The 22,562-nt window shown below is 35.7% G+C and overlaps 1 protein-coding gene across 1 annotated transcript in view; it reads right to left on the minus strand.

The window, feature by feature from the left end:
* Positions 1 to 22,562, minus strand: part of Rdl (Resistant to dieldrin) — a 469,434-nt gene that overhangs the window by 245,593 nt on the left and 201,279 nt on the right. Inside the window, exon 4 of the mRNA XM_089099501.1 lies at positions 2,238 to 2,320. Within this exon, the coding sequence (XP_088955627.1) occupies positions 2,238 to 2,320 (83 nt within the window). The remainder of the gene's footprint in view (positions 1 to 2,237; positions 2,321 to 22,562) is intronic.

The raw sequence follows: 22,562 nt of genomic DNA on the forward strand, positions 1-22,562 counted from the left end.
TTCTCCATGATCTAACTAGATCAGGATTTGATGACCAACCCGTGGTAATACCTTTGCGATTTCTTCGGAAAGGAACTGCTTGGCTCTCGTCAAAATGAAGAGCATGGCAAATCTCAGCAGCATACATGTCCAGGCTAAGGCGTGTTTCTTTTTTCGACAAATTATCTCAAATCTGTAGAAGATTAAACGGTACTAAAATTTTATGCAGAGTAAAATCCGAAAAACACTTGGAAAGTTCACTATTAGCTTTTGACCAATCCCATAAAAGTGGAGGTATTTAAGGATTATTTAAGTGCGTGTGTTGATGTGGTGTGTAAATAATAATGTAAGATGAAATGGGGAAAAGATCTGATAGCTGGTATTCACTCAAAACAGAAACTTGTTCCGTCTCGAGGTTGCAAGATATCGCGTTGTGATTCAGATTAGATGTATGAGATGAAGTTGGAATGTAAGTAAAATCGGAATCCCTATGAACCACTATAGCCCGATCACCAAATATACTCCTAATGAGGATTGTTCGCGGTGAAGGGAAACACACACAAAATTTCTGAGGCCCCTTGACGGCCTGCCTCTGTTCTTACGCTGTTAAGCAGGTACATAGTAAGACGAGGGCTTCTGCAGCTTAATTAAATTTTCCCTATACTTAGTTTGGAAATGTTCTTGTATGAAAACTATCATGTAATCTGCACAAAAAGCATTAGGCGCAGGAAGTCTATTCGCAAAAGAGCCATTGATGTTCCAGGATAGAAACCGAACTGATGAGCTCATGGATTCACTACCTTGCGATTTTTAGGACAACTAACGTTGTAGCAAGTATGCCCAGGAACTTTGCAGTCTACACAGAAAGGACTCTTCTTGCAGGGAGAGTCAGAGTTCGAGTTGTGGTCACTGGCACCGCATTTGGAGCAGATAGCACTGTTTAAGAAATTCATAGCTACCTGGCCCATCACGTGGCAATTAAAACAGTGATGGGGCCATGAAAACAAATTCTTGAACCGGTAGTCTCTTATATCTAATTTTCAGAGAGTCCCTTAGAAATTGATCTCGGTTAGCACGAGTTTGGAAATAAACTTTGAACACACGAGACTTTCCGCATTGTCCAATTTTGCTACACTTTGGGATTAAGTCTTTAAGTGTTGTGTCATTTAAATCCCCTGGAACTTGCTTCAGAACGGCAACGAAGAGTGATTCTTTGACAGAGAGATTTAGACTGGAATCAAAACGTTTTACAGTATTGGCTATATGATTCGCAGCTTTCTTCGACGAGACGACAAGCTTCCATTCATCTTTTTGACGCCTGAGTTCACATATATCACCACCAGAAGTAGGGCATAGATTGCCTATATACGCTTTACGCTCAGATGGATATTTCAGGTCTTTTTGTGGATTTTTCAGAATCATTGCAATTAAAGGCTTGGGGGTCTGGTTTGGTTGGGAGGCTGAGGAGGGAGGGGCACTTGCTGAGGGACGAGTGACGCACGTAATAAAACCATCAAGTTTTCTGGACAGTTCATTAGCTTTTGACACAACTTTAGAATTGACAGCCTCACCAACAGTCGGAACGTCACCTGGGTTTAAAATCACGAATTTTGGGATACTGTCATTTTGCTTATCCTGTGAGACCAGGTTCTTACACATATGAAGAATGTTCTCTTCATCCCTAGCATGAATCATAACTCGCGATGTAACACTTAACTCTGTGTATAGAATCTTCTTTGCTTGTATAATTTGATCGTGATCGAAAAACGCAACAGCTGCCTTCTGAATTGTCTCTTGTTTGACCCCATCAGTCAAAGACCGACTCAGGAAATTCAAGACAGGGCTCAGAATCAGCTTTTCCGCGATAGTGCACAATTTACCTCGCAATCGCAAATAGTCCAAAGCACAATCCGTAAATCATATCCAATCAAGCAGGCGGTGCCGTCACAGTAGGGTTATAGCTTTGTAGTCCGAGAAATTGTTTTCATTTCTCTCTTTTTCTCTCTATATATCTCTCCCTCTCTGTCCCTTCACTCTCTATCTCTTTGTCATTCTCTGTATCTCTCTGTCTCTATCACTCTTTTTTCCCTTCTTTCTCTTTGCTGCTTATTTGCTGTATCCATAAGAAATTTATGGTTTTATCTTATCTGATAATAATTTTCCGTTCCTGTTTCAATCAATTTCCATTTTACCTGAGATACTTAAATTCTTGATTATACTTCAAAAAATTCAAATATATTCAAAAGTAAACAACTTACAACTTTCTAGTTCCAGAGCACATAAATGCCTATCCATCGGGAAATACTGCAAGTTCATAGGACAAGACGCGGTAACCGTCAACCTAGAACACAGTGACAAATTTTATTTAAACCTTAAAAAAGTTACGTTAGCTTGTAAAAGGACCCAAAAATCTTAAAACTATAAAAATCTAAAGTCTCCATTTCCAAAATTTTCAAGGTCTAAAATGCACTTGTATGAATCCTTATCAGCCCAAAAAAAACAAAAAAAAATAATAATCTCCTATTGGAAAAATTAGTATTATTTAAAATCCGAAATAGAATTTTAGACTCAAATCAAGCCCAAAAATTAGATTAACTAGGCAAAAGGAATCCTGTAAAAAAAAAAAAAAAAAAAAAAAAAAAAAAAAAAAAAACACCCCGTGAAGCTACCTTTACTACAATTTTAGTACAATTTCTTGTAGCAACAAAACCCTTCATTTCTTAAAAAATTCTAATTAGATTAATTAAAAACAAGCACTTCAATCCCCAAATAGCTAATATCTTTTAAGTACACAGAATAAAAACTGGCCAAAGTAGTTATAACGTTAGTAAGCTTTGGGACAACAATTTGAGGAGATCCTGCCAAGATCAGTTGAATATGAAGCAAGAGAGATTACAATTTGAAAATGCAGAAGAGGAATGGATTAATCTTGGAAAAATAGTTTACCAATTTGGATAGGATGTCTTAGTGAGCAGAGCTAAAAAACTACATAGGAATAATAGGACAAATACGTTGAGCTTCGTAGAAGAGAAAAATTGTTCTTAAAAGAAGTTTCAGAGTGACAGATCTTATGAAAAAAGAGGAATGTAATGGAAGTAGAGAATGCACTAAAGTATGGATTAAGGTGATGTGAGATGGATGCCATGTATGTTGGCTACTATTTTTTTTTAAATTGCCAATCACGAGTCTTGTCTTTTTTTACTTAAACATAAGAACAGTACCTCAATTTGTAATGATGAAAGTGGTAAAGAGAGTCTCGTTGAACATTTTGAGAACGTGCTAAACTGTGATAAAAGTTGTAAGAGGTGATTTAAAAGATAATAAAAATTTGGACAAATTGGGAGTGAAGGAGAATATTTTTAACAAGGAAGAAATAGAGACAGTACTAAAAGGATCAAAGAGTAATAAGGATCCAGGTGCTGATACCGTGGTAAATGAGTTTATAAAAATGATGGTGGGAAAGTAGATACAAATACTGATTATTATGAACATTACTTTTGAAAAAGGAGTAGAACCGAGTTATTTTAGGAAAAATTCTAATCAAACCGCTGTAAAAGAAAGATAATGATAAGGAGTAAGTTAATTACAGAGGAACTAGCTTGATTTCTGTAGAAGAAAATTACTTAGCATGATGATACCTATTAAACTAAAATGTGTTGCAGATAAAGTTTCAGAGGGAACGCTATAGCGTTGTCTATAGTAAAGGCCATACGGCTTCAATTTTTATTATTATTAATTATAAAAACTTTCTCCAGAAAATAAGTTTTAGAAAGAAAAGTAAAGAACTCCATTAAACCAAAAATGAGCAAAAATCAAATCAAATAATCTACCAAGCGTGAAACTACAACAAATCAGCCTCGATAAATAAATAAAACCCGAAACGAACATAAATTACAATAAATAACCGAGTCAAACTCAAAACGACCAGAAATTAACATAAGTTGGGCTCAAAACCCCCATGCCTTCCCAAGGCCAGAACATAATTTGCACTTTACTGAAAAAATATAAATGTTTTTACTTTTATAACTTTAATAAATCAAATAATATTAACATTTGGATTACTAAATATAAGTATATGTATATTAAACCGACAATGCACATTCATTTGTATTTTTTTCAGTAAAGTGCAAATTATGTTCTGACCTTGGGAAGGCATAGGGGTTTTGAGACCTACTCATGCTAATTTCTGCTCGTTTTGAGTTTGACTTGGTTATTTATTGTAATTTTTGTTCGTTTTGGGTTTCATTTATTTATCGAGGCTGATTTGTTGTAGTTTCACGCTTGGTCGATTATTTGATTTTATTTTTGCTCATTTTTGGTTTAATAGAGTTCTTTACTTTTCTTTAAAAAACTTATTTTGTGGAAAAAGTTTTTTTAATTAATTTCTGTTCGTTTTATATTGACATAGTCATTTCAGGGAAAAGAAAATAATAGTTTAAATGTTTTCGTTTTTTGAAGACTTTATAGTTAGGCATGCTATGTGTATACTAAAGAAATTTTTTTTAGCAATTTTAACAACATACGCCCTTTTAAAAATCGGGACACAAGTAGTAGCGTTTAATTTAGTTTCATACCCCCTTAAGTTGACATGAAATGGAAAACTTGATACCATTCGCAAGAAAATCTGTTTAATTTCTTTGATAGCTTGGATAAACTTACGCTATTTTGATTTGGTTTAATTTTAAGAGCAGAAGTAGCCCCGAAAGTTTGAGCATGATACCCTCAGTCGTTCTTGGGATACTGCTGAGATGCCTTATTGAGAATTAGCATTAACACAGTGCATTTTGATTTAATCGTAAGGTAAAATTTAGTTTTTAAACATAATGGGCAAATGGAAGGGTGGGCGTGGGAAGGGGATTAGTTGCCCTCCAATCACTTTCGACTATTAATAAAGGCATCAGCCCTTTCTATTTTCAACCGAATGAACCGTTTTCGAAGTTCCTACGACAAATTCTTCGAAACGAAATGGCCTGGTCAAAACAAACAAAACAAAAATAATAATGCATTGTACCCGCATCGATCTTTACTATAAAAATGTCAAGCCTTCCAATCACTTTAGACTATTAAAAAGGGCACTAGGCCTTTCAATTTCTAATAGAATGGACCCTTTTGGAGTTTCTACAACAAGACTTTCTATAAACACCTTATATACCCCCACGGCATAAATTACAACCCTTACCCTAAGCGCTGTGAGTGGGGTTGTCATCCTCAAAGACCTAATTTCCAGAACTTTCAACTACGTTCAAAAAATGGCTATCTCAAATTTTGAAAGGATATGTTTGGGGAAAGAGTGGCCATGAGAGGGGCGTTAGTTGCTCTCGAATCACTTTCAACTATTAAAAAAGGCACTAGCCTTTTCAATTTTCAATCATATGGCCCCTTTTGAAGTTTCTATGACAACGCTATCTATAAAAACCTTATATGCCCCCTGGGCATAACTTACAACCTTTGCCCTGGGGGCTCTGGGGGGTTTGTCATCCTCAAATACATAATTTCCAAGACTTTCAACGACGTTGAACAAAATGGATATCTCTAAACTTTGATTGAATGTGTTTGGGGAAATGGTGAGCTTGAGAGGGGGGTTCATTACTCTCTTTTCAGTTTCGACTATTAAAAAGGGCACTAGCCCTTTCAATTTCTAATCAAATGAGCCCTTTTTGAAATTCCTACAACAGTTTTCTATATAAAACTTATATTCCCCCAGGGAATAACTTACAATCCTTGCACTGAGGACTCTGAGGGGGTTATCATACTAAAAAACCTAATTTCCAGAACTTTCAACTACGTTGAACAAAACGAATATCTCAAAATTTTGATGGGATGTGTTTGGGAAAATGCTGGAAGTGACAGGGGGATAAGTTGCCCTTCAATCACTTTAAACTATTAAAAAGGGCACTAGCCCTTTCAATTTCCAATTGAATGAGCCTTTCTGAAGTTACTAAAATATCGCTTCCTATAAAAACCTCATATGCCCCCAGGGCATAATTTACAACACTTGCCCTGAGATCTGTGAGGGGGAAGGTTGTCATCCTTAAGGACCTAATTTCCAAAACTTACAACTACGTTGAATAATATGGCTTTCTAAAAATTTTGATTGGATTTATTTGGGGAAAAGTAGACGTGAGACGGGGGTTAGTTGCCCACAAATCACTTTCAACTATTAAAAAGACAATAACCCTTTGAATTTCCAATCGAATGAGCCCTTTTTTAAGTGTCTATGACAAATACTTCAATAAAAACCTTATATGCCCCCAGGGCATAACTTATAACCCTTGCCATGAAGATTGTGGCGGGAGTGTCCTGCTCAAAAGTATAATTTCCAGAACTTTCAACTGCGTGGAACAAAATTACTATCTCAAAATTTTAATTGGATGTGTTTTGGGAAATGGTGGGCGTGAAAGGGGTGTTAGTTGCTCTCCAATCTCTCTCAAATTTAAAAAAATGCACTAGCCGTTTCAATTTCCAATCAAATAGGCCCTTTTGAAGTTTCTACGACAACGCTTTCAATAAAAACCTTATATGTCCCCAGGGCATAACTTACAACTCTTGCCCTAAGGGCTGGGGGGTGTCATCCTTAAAGACCTAATTTCCAGAACGGGTGGGGTTAGTTACCCTCCAATCACTTTTGACAATTAAAAAGGGCACTAGCCCTCTCAATTTCCAATTGAATCAGCCCCTTTTGAAGTTTTTACGACTACACTATCTATAAAAACCATATATGCCCCCAGGGCATAATTTACAACCTTAGCCCTGGGGGCTCTGGGGAGTTTGTCATTCGCAAACACATAATTTCCAGAACTTTCAACTACGTTGAACAAAATGGCTGTCTCTAAGCTTTGATTGAATGTGTTTGGGGAAATGTTGGGCATGAGAAGGGGTTTCATTACTCTCTTTAACTTTCGAATATTAAAAAGGGCACTAGCCCTTTCAATTTTCAATCAAATGAGCCTTTTTTGAGATTTCTACAACAACTTTCTATATAAACCTTATGTTCTCCCAGGGCATAATTTGCAACCCTTGCACTGAGGGCTCCGAGGGGGTTTTCATCCTAAAAGATCTAATTTCCAGAAATTTCAACTACGTTAAACAAAATGGAAATCTCAAAATTTTGATTGGATGTGTTTGGGGAAGCATTGGGCGTGAGAGGGGGGAAAGTTACACTTCAAACACTTTCGACTATTAAAAAGAGTACTAGCCCTTTCAATTTCCAATTGAATGAGCCCTTTCTGAAGTTTCTACAACATCTCTTTCTATAAAAATCTTATATTCCCCTCAAGGCATAACTTACAACCTTTGCCCTGAGGGTTGTGAGGGGGGGGGGTGTTGTCATCCTTAAAGACCTAATTTTCAAAATTTTCAACTTCGTTGAATAAAATGGCTATCTAAAAATTCTGATTGGATGTGTCTGGGGGAAAGGTGGGCGTGAGAGGGGGGTTATTCGCTCTCCAATCACTTTAGACTATTAAAAAGGGCACTAGCCTTTTCAGTTCCCGATCGAATGAGCCCTTTTTGAAGTTTCTACGACAACCCTTTCTATAAAAAAAAACTTAAATGACCCCACGGCATAACCTATAACCCTTGGCTTGAGCGCTGTGGGGGAGTGTCATCCTCAAAACATAATTTCCGGACCTTTCAACTACTTTGAACAGAATGCCAAAATTTTGAATGGATGTGTTTGGGGAAATGGTGGGTGTGACAGGGGGGTTAGTTGCCCTCCAATCACTTTCAACTATTAAAAAAGGCACTAGTCCTTTCATTTTCAAATCGATTGACCCCTTTTCCAAGTTTCTACGACAACACTTTCTATGAAAACCTCATATGCTCCCAAGGCATAGCTTACAACCTCAATGACCTAATTTCCGGACTTTTCAACTACGCTGAACAAAATGGCTATCTCAAAATTTTGATTGAATGTGTCTGGAGAAATGTTGGGCGTGGAAAGAATGTTAGTTGCCCTCCAATCACTTTTGACTATTAAAAAAAGCACGAGCCCTTTCGATTTCCAATCGAATGAGCCCTTTTCAAAGTTTCTGCGACAATCCTTCGATACGAAGTGCCTTGGATTAAAAGATAAAAGAAAATAATACAAGTTGCCAACATCGTTCTTTACTTATGCAGGGCTATCGCGCTGCCTATGACACCAGTACTATTAAGACTATGGGTATGCAAGTGAATATTAGAAAATGAATATATAGGGGAAATTTAAACTAAATCAAAACACACTATGTGCATGAAGATTTTCAAAAGGGTGTATCTCAGGAATGGATTAGAAATTAAGTTAGTAGATTCAAGAAATGGTTAAAGGGGAAGATCAATTGACCAAAAGGCTATATATAAACGCTACAACTTCTACTACTACAGCTATTACTGCTACCATTACTAATTCTATTGCAACTACTACTAAGACTAGACTAACTAGACTAGACTAGTTCAACTAGACTAAAACTCACTACAAATTCACATGTTACCAAAAGAGCATATCGGCAACATCATAGCAATGTCTAATTGTATGAAATTGAAGCCTCCAAGGCTTGATGAGGGGATGTTCATCTGACCGAAAAGCAAGATGTCAATACTGCTGCTTCTACTAGTGCTAGTGCTATTACTGCTAATAGCCCTCTTAGTCCTTCAACTAGCACTACTAATGTTCCTACCACTACAACTGTTACTACTATAACAACTATTGCCAAGTGTATGAGGGTAAAATTTTCAGGGAATACTGAAGGGACAAGTTGAACTGAATTACATTACGCCATCTGCCTGCAGGATGTCAAAAGGGCGTATCAGCAATAAATTAAGAACGACCTGATGTGTCAAGTTGAAACTTACAGGGCTTGTTTGGGAGATGTTGGACTAACCAAGGGTCAATATTTACATCCTACTACCGCTACTTTTATTACCACTGCTACTACTACACTGTGACTACTGCTACTGTTATTACTGCAACTACTACTATTGCTACTGAAGTTAAGGCTACTATTAATTCTATTGCTACTACTACTACTACTTCTACTACAATTACTAGTAGTGTTAATCCTACTAAAACTAAAGGTATTAAACTAAAAATTTCGGGTAATGTTGAAACATTGTTAAACTAAAATAAAACACACTATGCGGATACAGGTCGTCAAGAGGACGCATCATCAATGCTTCGGGAAGACTTTATGATTTTAAGGTGAAACTTTCAGCGTGTGTTTAGGGGCATGTTGTAAAAAAAATGTGCTATGTGTATACTGCCACTAATACTACTGCTACTACTACGACTATTGCTACTGTTGAAGCTAAAGATATTAAGACAAAGCTTTCAAGGAGTGTCCTGGTGGATGTTGAACAATATAAAAACTAAATATAAGCATTTATACTGTCAAATCAGTGTAACGGCAAAATCTCAAGAACGACTTACATTATTAAGCTGGAACTTTCAGGGAATGTTGAAACGGATTTTGAACTAACAAAAAGGCAATATGTGTATGGTACTAATACTGTGACTACGATTTCTTTAACTCATTAGGCTTAGGATATTAAGTTAGAACTTTTAGGGAACTGGATTCAACTAAGGGGAGGGGATTCAATTAAAAGAGAAACCTATATGCATGCAGGTTTTCAAAAGGGCGTATAAGCAATACCATAGGTAGCGCAGCACTACCATTAAATCTTTTAAAGGGCTCATTCACGAAACAAAAAGTTCTAGTGCTCTTTAAGAGTGAAAAGGATTTGGAATACAAGCAGCCTTCTCCCAAGCCCATTAATTCTTAAAATTAATACAGTATAAATTTTGAATAGCCAATGTGTTCAGCATAGTTGAAAGGTCCAGCAACTATGTCTCTGAGGATGTTAGGGATGTCAAGCCCTACAGCCCTCAGAGCAAGGGCTGTAATTTTTGCAATTTGCCCATTCTTTATATATAGTATTTGTCATTGGAAAGAAAGCATGTTTTACCTATGGTATTCAAAAAGACAAAGTGCAATCAAGTGAAGCTTTCAGAGAAAGTTGTGTGGAAAGATGAGCTAAGTCAAAACATTTTATGGGCATACTAGCTGTCCAAAGGGGGTAATTTCAAGAATGACTAAGGATATCAAGTTGGAACTTTAAGGGAAATATCAGGGGGTGATTAATTGGCCAAGGGTATGCTCAGGGGGTAATGTACTTACCAAAAGGCACTATGTGCAACTTGCAACCATTGCTACAATACGACTGATAGGATTACTACTTTTACTAAGGTTAAGGATAGTAAGGTTAAACTTTTAGGGAGCACTTTGTGCATAGTGCTACTAGTAGCTACCGCTACAACTACAACTGCTCCTACTTCTCATACTATTACTATTATTGCTGTGACTACTACTACTGAGGCTAAAGGTAGAATATTGAAACTTTCAGGGAATATTTAGGGGGATTTTGAACTAAATAAAAACGCACTCTGTACGAGCAAGTTGTCAAAAGGATGTATCAGAAGTATCCCAGGAATAGTCTACAATATTTAGTTGAAACTGTCACGATATTTAAAGGGGGATGTTAAACTAGGCAAAATACAAAGTGTGTATATTCCCAACATCTATAATTCTCTGTTAGCAGAGAATTAGTGGTGTTAAAAGCTTTCCAAAGAAATTTATTTTACTATTAAGTTTTCCTTTCTGAAATACATATCTGACATTCAAACCAAGAAAGACGTTTAGGCGTTATTAAAATGGCACATTTTGTTCCAAAGACTTCCACCCTCTGTGATATTTTATGTCTATTGTTAATTTTGATGATTCTCGAAATGTGCTTCAAATAAGCTTTTCCTTTATAAAAGGCAAAAATTTCTTTTTTTCAGCAAAATCAAACAAACGTTCAAAGTACGATATTTACCACCAAAAATACAAGAATACTTTATGCTCACGATATATAATTTTGTTTATATAGGATGGATGGCCATAGAAACGTGAGAGTAGGGTAAGCCAATAACAGGAATTTAAAAGCTTTAGACTATTTCTAGAAGTCAAGTAAATGATGAGTGACCACTTTCCACACAAGGTGTTTTTGAATACTTTAATAAAAGTCTTGCGATGTGAAAATTAATGACCGATTTAAATTTCAATTCTAATTTAAAATACGCTAAGTGTCAATATATTTTGTTCTAATTAATCATATAATCTAATATCTTATTTTTATCATATAATCTAATCATATAATCTAATATTTATTAAAATAGCTATAATCTGTTTTGTTTTTTTTTATCTTAATGACGATTTAGATTTTTCTACAAGTTTTATGCAAAAAGCTACAAACTGTAATGTTAAATTATTTGTTTGTTTTTTAAAAGTAGGATGAAATTTGCAATGTTTTGAGACCCAGCAATTTGCCTGTATCAGAGGCAACGCTGTAGCGTTGCCTATAGCAAAGGCCATACGGCTTCAATGTTTTATTATTTATTTATTTTTTTTCCCAGAGGCACCTCATATGGAAGGGGTCGTCTTAGAAACTTCAAAGGGAGCTCATTCGATTGGAAATCAAGAGTTCTAGTGCCCTTTTTAATAGACAAAAATGATTGGAGGACAACTAGCCCCTCCCACGCCCATCATTCCCCCAAACACATCCAATCAAAATTTTGAGATAGCCATTTGATTCAGCGTAGATGATTTCTAGATAGAATATATGTTTTTGAGGAGGACATTCCCCCGCAACCCTCAGGGCAAGGGTTTTAAGTTATGCCCTGGGGGTATATAAGGTTTTTTATAGAAGGCGCTGTCGTAGAAACTTCAAAAAAGGCTCATTCTATTGAAAATTCAAATGGCTATTGCCCTTTTTAATAGTAAAAAGTTTTTGGAGGGCAACTATCCCCCCCCCCCACCCCCATCATTTCCCCAAACCCATCCAATCAAAATTTTGAGATAGCCATTTTGTTCGGCGTAGTTGATTTACAGATAGAAAATATGTTTTTGAGAAGGACACTACCCCACAACCCTCAAGGCAAGAATTTTAAGTTATACCCTGGGGGCATATAAGGTTTTTATTGAAGGCGTTGTCGTAGAAACTTTAAAAAGGGCTCATTTGATTGGAAATTCAAAGGGCTAGTGCCCTTTTTAATAGTCTAAAGTGATTTGAGGGAAACTAACACCCTCTCAGGCCCCCCTTTTCCCCAAACACATCCAATCAAAATTTTGAGACAGCCATTTTATTAAACGTAGTTTTAAGTTCTGGAAATTAGGTCTTTGAGGTTGACAACTTCCCCACAGCCTTCACGGCAAGGGTTGTAAGTTATGCCCTGGGGGCATATAAGGTTTTGTATAGACAACATTGTCGTATAAACTTCAGAGAGGGCTCATTGGATTGGAAATTGAAAGTTCTAGTTCACTTTTTAAGCGTCAAAAGATATTGGAGGGTAACCAGGCTCCCCCACCCCCTAAAACCTATTTTCCAAATGCATCCAATAAAAATTTCAAGACGGCTATTTTGTTAAAAATATTTCAAAGATCATATAACAAAAAATCCGGTGTTGACACAACCCACAAGGGCCCTGGGGCAGGCGTTGTAAGTTATGCCCTGGGGTCATATATTGGTCTTATGGAAGGGATGCTCGTATTAACTTAAAAGAAGGATCATTTGATTGGAAATTGAAAGTTCTAGTTCACTTTTAAGAGTCAAAAGAGATTGGAGGGCATATAGCCCCTAACCCCCCCCCCTCCACGCCCTTTTTTCCTCAAACCCATCCGATAAGAACTTTGAGGTAGATTTTTTTTAAATAGTTCAAAGACCATATAGCGAACACTCAGGGGTCAACACAGTCCCCCAGGGCCCGAGGGTAGGTGTTGTAAGTTATGCCCTTGGGGAATAAATAGTTCTTATTGAAGGGATGCTTGTAAAAAATTCAGAGATTGCTCATTTGATTCGAAATTGAAAGTTCTAGTTAAATTTGTTCGAGTCAAAAGATATTAGAGGGTAGCTAGCCCCCCACGCCCCTTTTCCCCAAATGCATCCAATAAGAATTTTGAGATAGGCATTAAGTTAAAAATTTCTCAAAAGTCAGATAACAAAAACTCAGCTGTCGTCACAGCCCCCAGGGCCCGGGGGCAGTTGTTATAAGTTATGCCTGGGACATATATTGTTCGTATGAAAGGAATGCTTGTATAAACTTCAGAGAGGACTCATTTGATTGGATATTGAAAGTTCGAGCTCACTTTTTAATAGTCAAAAGAGATCCGAGGGCAGCTATCCCCCAACCCATCTGATGAAAATTTTGAGATAGACATCTTGTTAAAAATAGTTCAAAGGTCGGGAAAGAAAAAATCCGGTGTCAATAGAACCCCCCAGGGCACAGGGGAAGGCGTTCTAAGTTATTCCCTAAGGGTATATATGGTTCTTATGAAAGGGATGCTCGTAAAAACTTCATAGAGGGCTCATTTGATTGGAAATTGAAAATTCTAGTTCAATTTTTAAGAGTTAAGAGAGTTAAACTAGCCCCCCCTCACGCTTTTTTTCCCCAAACCCGTCCCCTAAAAATTTTGAGATAGCCAGTGTTTTGGAAATTGTTCAAAAATTAGATAACAAAAACACCCCTCAGAGCCGGGGGGATAGGCGTTGTAAGTGTTGTCCTGGGGGCGTATATGGTTCTTATGAAAGGGATGCTCGTATAAACTTCAGAGAGGGCTCATTTGATTGGAAATTGAAATTTCTAGTTCAATTTTTAAGAGTCAAAAGATATCCGAGGGCAACTAGCCCCCCGCCCCCCACCCTTTTTTCCCCAAGCCCATCGGATAAAATCTTATAATAGCCATTTCATTAAAAATAGTTCAAAGGTCAGATAAGAAAAAATCCTGTGTCGACGGAACCCACCAGGGCCCGGAGGCAGGCGTTATGAGTAATGCTTTAGGGTCATATAAAGTTTTTATGGGGGGGATGCTCGTATAAACTTCGGAGATGGCTCATTTGATTTGTAATTGAAAGTTCTTGTGCACTTTTTAAGAGTCAAAAGAGATCGGAGGGCAACTAGCCCCCCTCCTCCTCCATGCCCTAAATGCATCAAATAAAAATTTTGAGATTGAAATTTTGTTAAAAATAGTTCTGATAACAGAGTTCTGATAACAAAAACTTCGGTGTCGACACAGCCCCCCAGGGCCTGGGGGTAGGCGTTGTAAGTTATGCCCTGGGGGCATACATGGTTGTTATGGAAGGGATGCTCGTTTAAACTTCCTAGAGGGATCATTTGAATGGAAATTGAAAGTTGTAATTCACTTTTTAGGAGTCAAAAGTGATTGGAGGGCAGCTAGCCTCCCCTCACACTCCATTTATTTTTTTCCCAGAGGCACTTCATCTAGAAGGGGTCGTCTTATAAACTTCAAAGGGGGCTCTTTTGATTGGAAATCGAGAGTCAAAAGAAATCAGAGAGCAACTTGCCCCCCAAGTCCTTTTTCCCCAAATACATCTGATAAAAAATTTGAGGTAGCCATTTTGTTAAAAATAGCTGAAAGATCATATAACAAAAACAATTTTACGTATGGTCATTTCGTTAAAAATAGTTCAAAGATCAGATAAGAAAAACTTCTGTTTCAACACAACCCCCCCCTCCAGGGCCGGGGACGGCGTTGTAAGTATTGCTCTGGGGGCATATATGGTTCTTATGGAAGGTATGCTCGTACAAAATTCAGAGAGGGTTCATTTGAATTGAAATTAAAAGTTGTGATTCATTTTCTCAGATTGAAAAAAGATCAGAGGGCAACTAGCCCCTCCCGCCCTCCACGCCTTTTTGCGCATCGGATGGATAAACTCATCCGATAAAATTTCAGGTGACCATTTTGTTAAAAATAGTTCAACCATCAGATATTAAGACTCCACAGTCGACACAACCCCCCGGGGGCCCAAAGATAGGTGTTGTAAGTTATGCCCTTGGGGAATATATGGTTCTTATTGAAGGGATGCTCGTAAAAAATTCAGAGATGGCTTATTGGATTTGAAATTGAAAGTTCTAGTTAATTTTTTTCGAGTCAAAAGATATTGGAGGGCAACTAGCCCCCCACGCCCCTTCTCCCCAAATGTATCCAATAAGACTTTTGAGATAGGCATTAAGTTAAAAATTTCTCAAAAGTCAGATAACAAAAACTCAGTTGTCGTCACAGCTCCCCAGGGCCCGGGGGCAGGTGTTATAAGTTATGCCCCAGGGCATATATTGTTCGTATGAAAGGAATGCTTATATAAACTTCAGAAAGGGCTCATTTGATTGGATATTGAAAGTTTGAGCTCACTTTTCAATACTCAAAAGAGATCCGAGGGCAGCTATCCCCCACCCCATCTGATGAAAATTTTGAGATAGACATCTTGTTAAAAATAGTTCAAAGGTCGGGTGAGAAAAAATCCGATGTCAATAGAACCCCCCAGGGCACAGGGGGAGGCGTTCTAAGTTATTCCCTAATTGTATGTATGGTTCTTATGAAAGGGATGCTCGTGAAAACTTTATAGAGGGCTCATTTGATTGGAAATTGAAAGTTCTAGTTCACTTTTTAAGAGTTAAGAGGGTTAAACTAGCCCCCCCACGCTCTTTTTTCCACAAACCCGTCCCCTAAAAATTTTGAGATAGCCAGTGTTTTGGAAATTGTTCAAAAATTAGATAACAAAAACACCCCCCAGAGCCCGGGGGACAGGCGTTTTAAGTGTTTTCCTGGGAGCGTGTATGGTTCTTATGAAAGGTATGCTCGTATAAACTTCAGAGGGGGCTCATTTGATTGGAAATTGAAAGTTCTATTTCAATTTATAAGATTCAAAATATATCCGAGGGCAACTAGCCCCCCCCCCCCCACTCTTTTTTCCCAAAGCCCATCGAATAAATTTTTATAATAGCCATTTCATTAAAAATAGTTCAAAGGTCAGATAAGAAAAATTCCTGTGACAACGGCACCCGCCAGGGCCCTGAGACAGGCGTAATGAGTAATGCTTTAGGGTCATATAAAGTTCTTATGGAAGGGATGCTCGTATAAACTTCGGAGAGGGCTCATTTGATTAGAAATTGAAAGTTCTTGTTCAGTTTTTAAGAGTCAAAAGAGATCAGAGGGCAACTAGCCCCCCTCCTCCTCCACACCCTAAATCCTTCAGATAAAAATTTTGAGATAGACATTTTGTTAAAAATACTTCAGAGTTCTGATAACTAAAACTTCGGTGTCAACACAGCCCCCAGGGCCTGGGGATATGCGTTGTAAATAATACCCTGGGGGTATATATTGTTGTTATGGAAGGGATAGACGTATAAAATTAATAGACGACTCATTTGATAGGAAATTGAAAATTGTAATTCATTTCTTAAGGGTCAAAAGTGATCGGAGTGCAGCTAGCCTCCTCTGATACTCCATTTATTTTTTTTCTCAGAGGCACTTCATATAGAAAGGGTCGTCCTATAAACTTCAAAGGGGCCTCATTCGATTGGAAATCGAGAGTACTAGTAGCCTACCCTTTTTAAGAGTCAAAAGTAATCAGAGAGCAACTGGCCCCCCATGTCCTTTTTCCCCAAATACATCTGATAAGAAATTTGAGGTAGCCATTTTGTTAAAAATAGTTGAAAGATCATATAACAAAAACACCTTTACGTATAGTTATTTCGTTAAAAATAGTTCAACAAAGATTAGATAAGAAAAACTCCTTTGTCAACACACCCCTCCCCGCCCCTCCAGGGCCGGGGAAGGCGTTGTAAGTATTGCTCTGGGGGCATATATGGTTCTTATGGAAGGTATGCTCGTATAAAATTCAGAGAGGGTTCATTTGAATTGAAATTAAAAGTTGTAGTTCATTTTCTCAGATTGAAACAAGATCAGAGGGCAACTAACCCCTCCCGCCCTCCACGCCTTTTTGCGCATCGGATGGATAAACCCATCAGATAAAAATTTCAGGTGACCATTTTGTTAAAAATAGTTCAACCATCAGATATTAAAACTCCACGGTCGACACAACCCCCCCGGGCCCAAGGATAGGCGTTGTAAGTAATACTCTGGGGATATATATGGTTTTTATAAAAGGGTTGCTCGTATAAACTTCAGAGAGGGCTCATTTGATTGAAAATAGAAAGTTCTAGTTCACTTTTAAAGATTTAAAAGAAACCGAAGCTTAATCTAGTCCCCCCCGATGCCCTTTTTCCCTAAACTTATCTGATAAAAATTTTGAGATAGCAATTTTGTTAAAAATAGTTCAAACATCAGATAATAAAAACTCCGAGGTTGACACAAACGCTTTTTTTCACTTTGATATTGTTACTTTGATATCAGTTTTGATACTTTGATGAATATTATATATTTTTTTAAGTTTGATTTTGAAATCAGGAATTTTTAAAAATTTGAATTTTTTTTGCAATCAAAAACGAACAAAAATTAATTAAAAAAACTTTCCGAAAAATAAGTTTTTCAAAGAAAAGTAAAGGCTATTTTAAACTTAAGCTCAACAGATGCAAATACCTTTTAAAATTCAAGCTCAAAACGCCCAGAAATTACTATTAAAGAATAAATGAAACTCAAAACGAACAGAAGTTAAATAAGCAATTATAGCAAAAACATACAACAAGTAATAATATATATGAATAAATAGATCTTACATCGAGTAATGCTTCGATTGAATATGAAAATCAATCTTAAAATGAAAAAAATATCGTCCTATTGAAGTATAAATGAAACTTAAAATGAACAGAAATTAAATAAACAATCAATGTAAACAAACATACAATATAATATTAATGCAAATTAATTAATAAATTTTAAAACGAGTGAAACTTAAATTGAATTCGCAAATCAAGCTTGAACGAATAAAAATCACCACAAACAAGAGTTTGGGTATGGCATCCTTCTCTCACTGTATAAGTCTAAAACCTACTGCGTCATTGGCGCTTTACTGAAAACTATATGCGTCTTGAACAGTCTTGGAAAGTATAAACAACATCGAATTCAACATTTGATGAATAATGATATTAATTGTTGAAAGATCCATCAGTTAAAGAATTTATTTCACTGTAATTGTATTTTAATTTTCAGTACTGTAAGAAGTGGAAAAGAAAATATTTGTGATATATTTGCATTTTCAGTTAAGTGCCAATGACGCAGTAGGCTTTTGGTTTTTATTTACAGTTAAGGAGGGGGGCAGTATACAAACTCTTGTTTGTAGTGAAATTTAATTCGTCTTGTACAACTTTAGAAAGAACTAATAAAAATAAATTAAACTGAATATTTGATGTAAAATGATATTAATTGCTGAAAGCTCATCAGTTTAAAATTTTACTATAATTTTAATGTTTATTTTCAATATTAAGTACAAAAAAAAATATTTGTAATAAAATTGGTTTTCAGAATAGCGCCAATGAAGCAGTAGGTTTTAGACTTTTACAGTGAGAGAAGGAGGTCATACCCAAACTCTTGTTTGTGGTGATTTTTGTTCGTTTCAAGCTTGATTTGCATATTCAATTAAGTTTCACTCGTTTTAAGATTTATTTATTAATATACATTATATATATTGTATGTTTGTTTGCTTTGATTGTTTATTTGATTTCTGTTCGTTTGTTTATTTGATTTCTGTTCAAGTTTCATTTATACTTCAATAGGAAAATATTTTTTTTTTCGTTTTAAGCTTGATTTTCATATTCAATCCAAGCATTACTCGCTTTAAGATCTATTTATTCATTTATGTTATTAATTGTTGTATGTCTTCGCTATGATTGTTTATTTAATTTCTGGTCGTTTTGTGTTTCATTTATTCTTAAATAGGAATTTATGGTCCTTTTGAGTTTTGATTTTAAAAGGTATTTGTATCTGCTCAGCTTAAGTTTAAAATGGCCTTTACTTTTCTTTGAAAAACTTATTTTTCGGAAAGTTTTTTTTTAATTAATTGACCATTCAAAGACGACCTGAACTGCTAAGGAATTAATGTAGGATTTAATCTGTAGTCTATTTGACGATTGTGACAATACAATGACAAAGGGACTCTTTAAATACTTCTTGGGGTAAAAGCGTCCCAAATATAAACTTAAAAAAACTAAAAGATTTTATCATTTACTCTTTACTTAAAAGGCAAGAAAAAAAATATGCATTAAGAAATTTGCTTTTTGCATAGATTCAGATTAATATTATTTTTTAATTTGGCCCCTTAGGGACAGGACAATATTAATTGCTCATTCAATTAGGGCCTTCAAATAAAATCGTAACTAACTCAAGCTTTATCTTAAAGACATTTTATTATTTCTTCTTCAGTCTTTTATTTTTTATGTTTAGAAAAAGGAAATAAGAACAAACAGAGATTAAATAAAAAAATGAGATTGGAGTACGTTTAAAAAGTAATAATAATAATTGGTGTACAAGGAGGACGACCTCCCAATTCATATAACTAGCAATTTCTGTTCGTTTTGACTCTGAGTAGAATATCAGTTTTGTTTTTCGTACATTATAAGTTTATTATTGGTTTTAGTTTTTATCAAGTCTAAAATTGGTTTCTTTTAACTTTTAATTCATTGTTCATTATAATTTGTGTTAGTTTTTTTTGGTCTGCTCAAGATATAGCTTCGCTCTTGAATTTTTGTAAACAAAACTTTTTTATTTATTTAATCAATAATATAACATTAAAGCCTTATGGCTCTTTACTATTGGCAACGCTATAGCGTTGCCTCTGGTAAGGTCTGGTCCAGGTTTCGTCAAGCTTAAAGGTTAAAGTGCTCTTAATGAGAAGAATTATTCTCCTCATAATGAGAAGAATAAATTATAAAAATATTATATATGTTTTGAATACATTGTTTTTTCCCAGCCTCGACTTCGCGAGGTGTGAATTTGAAAAATAGTACAATAAAAGATTGATTAAGTTCAGATGTTTTCATAAAACGTATCATCCAAAGCTGTATCTCCCTTGTTTGTTTCCCAAATTCGCCTTACAGTAAATGTCATTTTCAAACACCAAAGTGACGGGGGAAAAACTTACAAAGCTACATTCATAATTCCACGGTCGCAAAAATGTTTACAAAAAGGGAAAATGAATAAGTTCGTAATGTTCATCAAAATATATCAAAATATACATCACAAAAATAGCATTGCTTGAAAAAGCTTTTAAGCGAGAAAGAAAGTTTTTGGGGTACTATTGTCATTCATATCAAGTGCAACGAACCATAGTTGTTGAAAGTGTGAATTATTGTGAGGATTTACAACTTCATTTGTCCTTTTTCTTTTCAGCCCCATTTCGCGAGAAGTTTGCGGTCATGGTGACTTCACAGCCTGCATGCCTAGGAATTCAAGGATCTGCTTCCAAATCAATTTTATTTTCTAACAGGGAAGCCAAGGGAAAACTGTTCTAAAGTATGTTTTCATGCCATATTTCTGATGATGTTTACTTCTACTGCTATTACTAAAAACTCACTGCAACCAAGCCGACTGAGGCCAACAAACTGGGCAAGCTCCTCCCCTATCCTAATCTGTTCAAAGCTTCACTCTTTACACTTTCCCGAGAAGTTCCACTTTCTTTCAAATCCTTTCTAATCGTATCTTCCCACCCTATTTGGGAACGGCCTGCCTCTTGATTGGCTCTAAATGGGGGGCCGAAAAGGACAATTTCTGGGAATATGTTATCCTTCATCTGCAAAAGGTCACCTAGCCTGATGATATTTACAAGGATAGAAAATGAAGGAAATTATTTGTAAATAATAAAAAAAAAATTGTTTGAAGGACGCTCCGATGGCTACCCCTTATCTCTTTATAAGTGAATTAGTGAAAGCACTCCAGAAACATTGATTTCAAAATTTTTGCCCCAAAGGCTATGCGAATAAAGTTGGACTATATTCTTTCGGCTATAAATGTGGAAGACCAATTTGCTTTGAAGAATCTAAGATTTTGTGTCCCAGCTATTATAGGGGATTATGTGCATGAAAAAGACAAAAATTACTTTCTTTAACTTAAACTTAGAACCCTCTGAACATGGGTAATATTTGACTTAAATGTTGAGGCAGTTACCATCTGACTTTAGAATCTATCCGAAACGTTTAAATTCTTTTCAACGCCACTCTACACTTTCATTGAAAAAAAAAATCTTCGATCAATTTTGTTTAATTTTAATATCATAAGTAGAATTACTCTGAATATGTTGGGATTGCCAACCCTCAGCGTTTTACTTTTTAAGTTAAATTTTGACTTTTTTCATAAGAAAATTTTGACAATGAACCCCTCATTTAGGAGACATTTGTAATATATAATAAAACAGGGATATCCTAAATATAAGTAGTAAGTGCCCAATTACCACTGAACGTGATTGCGTAATATGCCTTACCACGGGTCAGTGACCTATTACAATGAACCCTATGTGGGTTGGCAGACATGTTTTTTATTATAACATTGATTTTGTATGTTTCAGTCGATTAGAGAAAGTTTGTGGTTAGTACAATATAATAACTTGATTGGTCATTTTTCTAAAAAACCTTGTCAAGATATAATGTACTCAATTTAAAAAAAAAAAACCGATATAATGTCAATACACTACATCCCAATTTTCATTATATTTTAATACATTTTTTATACTACAACATATATTTTTAACTTTTTAAAAAAATGTATTTTTCAATTTTAAATGTTTTTTAAATTTTAATTCTTTTATTTCCCCCCCCCCCCCAAAAAAATAAAATTAAAAAAAATGTTTTACTAGTAAATTCATATTTCAGAGGGACTTAGCCCCCCCCCCTCCCCTCCAACAATACAGAATCATCAGAATATGACGACTATATTCGATATAAACGTCTAAGCAAACTTTTTTCTATTATGTAAATAAAATCTCTCCTCAAGATGTATGTTTACAAGTTTTAATTGTTTTGAAAAACAGTTCATTATCATTCAGAAATAAAGCTTTTTCCTAACATGATGTATTTTTCTGCTTTGAATGAAAAGCTTGCGTGTTACAAAGAGTGTGAGAGTTTTGGGGGGGGGGGTTAAATTTCACCGGCTCGTGCTATCAACGGGGTTTATCTAAGTCCGATGTCACGGCGGATGACTTTGGGAAAAAATTAGCGTGGGAGGGGGGGGCCTAGTTGCCCTCCATTTTTTTATTGGCTTACTTAAAAAGGACATTGGAACTTTTAATTTCCGTTCGACTGAGTCTCCAGATAGGAGCTTTTAACTTCTATAGTAGGGTTATCTGATTGTGTGATTTTCATTAAAGTTCTATGAGTTTTAGAAGGTGTTTTCTCCCTTTTTCGAAAACATGGCAAATTTTTCTCAGGCACGTAACTTTTGATCGGTATAGGTAAACTTGATGAAACTGATATATTTGAAATCATAAGGATTCGCTCTTTACGCTAAAGTTTTTTATTGTTTAAAAAAAAAATAAAGTTGTGAGACAAGGTCAAACTTTAGCGTAAAGAGCGATGCGATGAGGAGGGTGACAGTCCCCTTCATATAGGGAATAATTTCTGTTCGTTTTAAGTTTTAATGGCGCTCCTTTACTTTCAGTTTTAAAAAAACTTTTTTTTATTTAATTTCTGATCGTTTTTTAGTTAATGCAGCTTTTATTTGCATAAAAATTTTACTTTTCTTTTGCTAAATGGATCTCTTTACAAATTAACTTACGAAACTAACTTCTACATTCGCGTATTTTTCTTCTGGCAAAAAAAAAAAATACAA

The sequence above is a fragment of the Artemia sp. Qi Xiang Cuo genome, chromosome 2, assembly GCF_049724085.1.
Source record: "Artemia sp. Qi Xiang Cuo chromosome 2, ASM4972408v1, whole genome shotgun sequence".
Classification (NCBI taxonomy): Eukaryota; Metazoa; Arthropoda; class Branchiopoda; order Anostraca; family Artemiidae; genus Artemia; species Artemia sp. Qi Xiang Cuo.